This window comes from Pseudomyrmex gracilis, unplaced genomic scaffold (assembly GCF_002006095.1).
Source record: "Pseudomyrmex gracilis isolate BER0280 unplaced genomic scaffold, ASM200609v1 scaffold_182, whole genome shotgun sequence".
Taxonomy (NCBI): domain Eukaryota; kingdom Metazoa; phylum Arthropoda; class Insecta; order Hymenoptera; family Formicidae; genus Pseudomyrmex; species Pseudomyrmex gracilis.
Genome location: NW_018020766.1, coordinates 76,658 through 80,052, shown reverse-complemented (window position 1 = coordinate 80,052; position 3,395 = coordinate 76,658). Strand labels below are relative to the sequence as shown.

Below are 3,395 nucleotides of genomic sequence, written 5' to 3'. Positions count from 1 at the left end.
AACGCCTCCTTTTACAATCAAGAATTTTTTAATATAACTGAACCTGAGGAGGATCACCTCTGTTACTTTATTAGTAATATTAGGTCTACCGGAAAGTTCTGTCCGTTTTTGGAATAAAACAAAATACAAATTTTTCTTAAAATTTTTCAAAAATGGGATATACAAATTGCCCTCACGCTGGCAAGAAATTATTAATTAATTTCTGACAATTATATTATTTAATAAAGTTTATTGACGGTAAGAAAAATTTGTATTTTGTTTTATTCCAAAAACGGACAGAACTTTCCGGTAGACCTAATATATTAAAAATAAAAGTCATGCGGGAAGAAATGAAAAGGAAAACAAAAAATCGTACACAATAATATATATAATTAATATATAATTGCTCTCTTTTTTTCCAAAGGTGCGCAATATAATTTGTATTTCTCACGACGCTTATACAAAATTATTCATACATGTGTGTGTATGTATGTATACATATGCATTATAAATGTTCCGAAATCTCACTCTTTTGGTGTGAGTTTCAAACTTTTTACGTATATACAGTTTTTTTCTTCGTATTCTTGCGACAAGAACTGAATATTAAGATATTATTCTCTTGATTAAAATCGATTAAATATTTGTATGTGTATTTGTATATCCTAATTTAGTCTTCTTCTCCTGACTTCGATTTCTGTCGAATCGAGAGTTCGAGAATTTATGGATATATATATCTACAAAGCGCGAAGTCTTCTAACGATAACATCCAAATACCATATGACACACTATGTTTCTATCGTATATATATGTATATATATATATATACTCGTGAACTAGTACGAATCTTATGATACAGATATATTATCATATTGCGCGGCAATAATTCTCTCTAATTGGCACTAAGAATTCAGAGTAAACAAGCAAATACTGTTGGTAAGAATTATCCATAGTTTCATGTTCTCTATTATGTTCTATATCATGTGTGTATATATAATAGAACATATATACATATGTGATATATAAAATACGCATAGATGCGCGTGTGTATAATCCCGCTTGAGAGAAACGTTTGAATATTCATTATATTTGCAAAAATATATATGTACTTTTATAAATAAGTTTATAATTATGTTTGTGAACATTTGGTGAAAGTAACGCAATGTTTTTTTTTTTTTTTTTTTAAGTGATTCTTAAAGAACAATTATTGTTTTTTACAAAACGCAAAGTCAATTATTTGAGTGACGAATGACTCGATATTGTATCTATCAACAAGCTGTGTTTTTTACTCGATTGCTGACCTGGTTTGTTTTTTTTTTTGCTGCTTTTTCACTCCAATTTATTGTTGTTCGCGTTTTTTTTTCGACTCGCATTTTTCTTATCTCAAGCAAGTGGAGGACTTCTTTGCGAGGACCTTATCTACATGGAAGACGAAACGTAAGCTTAAGGTAAGTCAGTATGCCGTGTCTGAAATGAGCGATAAGCACGGCCGCGGTGACTTCCGCGTTAAGCTCGTTTAACGGGAGGTGTAATTAATTAGAGGACGAAGTTCATTGTCCTTTAGAGCTGAGACTTCACCGCGAGTGATGCCGCCGGCGCTCTCTTAATACTAATCACCCTACCCTAACTTTTGTCGGCGCTACTCCCGAGACGGGTCTTATGGCAATTAATTGGCAGACGATAGACGACACACAGAGGTGATCGAGACCCCTCGCGGAAAGAGTATAACGTTTATCGTTAAATTCGAAATACTTCACGCGCGCGCGCGTGACCGAAAAACCGAAAATTATTACTTAACTATTTTTCATGTACTTTTTTTCATTTCACTTTCGATTTATCGTCTTCCGACGCTCGGTTTTCTTAAGTTTTATGAAAGACTCTTCGAATTAAATTTTATACGTTAGTTTTAAATATAAACTTTTTAAAACAAAATAAAAAAAAAACAAAATTATAGTTTTTTTTTCTTACATAATGGAATAATCGAATAAACTAGCGCGATATCGTTAAACATTAATGTTACAAGGTTTCAATTCCAAAAATTGATACGGCACATGTAACGTAGTATTATTGTGTTCTACGAGTAGATGACCTCGTCTGGGAGACGCACCCACGACCAAAACCGTCTCTCCTTTTAACAAGACCATCTCGCCTTCGCCCTCTTCTGAAAAAGATAAATATTAAATGAAATTCAGAAAGAGAGAGACAATTTCGCAATATGTAACAACGCAGAGATAATATAATATATTTCAAATATTCGACACAACTATGTTCGAAAATATGTAATTTGTTTTTTTGACATTTTCGAAGAAATAAATGTTTTGAATAATTAATTAATATTTTTATCAATGTTTTTTTTTTATCAATGTGTATATAAAAAGATAAGTTAGAAATATTACTATTATAATTTCGACTTGTATCCCAAAAAAAGGATATATGATTTTAGTACTTGAATAAAAAAGTAATATATACTTATTAAAATGTTATTTTTTCTCTAACTTTTTTTCTACCTTATATACACGCTTTTCTCTCTCTCTCTTTCTCTCGTCTTTGCTTCATATTAATGCTATTAGTATGTTTTTGCAAGAACAATTATTTTAAATAACATTTCCTACCTGGGAAAGGCATTTTCATAATCCTGGTTTGCGGGTAACCAAGCTTTGTGTTTCCGGTCACGGTGTAGGATCTGCTAGGTGGGACAGGCGGTGGCCGCTCCTATGTATGACAAAAGAAAGATTATATTAGAGCAGAAAATTTGTTCCGTGTGTGAAAAAGTTAGTTTTTATTTAAAATACTAAAACATACTAAATTATATAATGTACATGTCATCAATATTTTTTAAAGCGGTTTGTGGGTTTAGAGAGAAGCGTCAAAGAGAGAGAGATAGAGAGAGAGAGAAAGATTTAAAGGAAAGGAAAAATGAAATTCCGTATATTCTGTTTTGTTACTTTAACACTTCGAAATCGTCTCTTTTCTTTAGAAGAAAAATAGTGTCTCTCACGCGAGCTCACCAAATCTAATCCGAAAAGTGTACAAGTTTGCTGGATCATCTTCTGGTCGGCGCATTTCTCCGAAGGATCGGGCGGGGGTGTGCCAGCGATCGGTTGTGGTCTTGGACGAGTGCCAGTACCAGTTCCCGCGCCAGCGGTGACATTCCTCTGGACGGTTCCAGTATTGGTTCCGGTAGGTGGTTGTTGAGGTTTCTTCTGTCCTATGCCGGACGTTACTCCTAGGGTTGTCCTTCTCACAGGCCATCTCTTCCGTACCCGCCATCCCCTCCACGTAGCCTGGAAGCAAAAAACAATTTATTGATTGCAAAAATTATTTGTCATCATTTTCAATTTTTCAGGATGATAAAAAAATTTCCAGCAAGTCTTTTTGTTTATACAAAAAATAGTTAATACATCGCAAAACACTTTATA

General features: G+C 33.3%; 1 protein-coding gene across 1 annotated transcript in view; it reads right to left on the bottom strand.

Annotated features, from left to right (window-relative positions):
- Nucleotides 1-412: 412 nt before the first annotated feature.
- The window catches only part of LOC109858039 (unconventional myosin-IXb), an 18,971-nt gene continuing 15,988 nt past the window's right edge, over nt 413-3,395 (bottom strand). The window contains exons 15-17 of the mRNA XM_020434914.1: nt 2,985-3,260; nt 2,589-2,688; nt 413-2,137 (exon numbers count right to left, since the gene is read on the bottom strand). Coding sequence (XP_020290503.1) covers nt 1,980-2,137; nt 2,589-2,688; nt 2,985-3,260 — 534 coding nt within the window. The 3' untranslated portion in view covers nt 413-1,979. The remainder of the gene's footprint in view (nt 2,138-2,588; nt 2,689-2,984; nt 3,261-3,395) is intronic.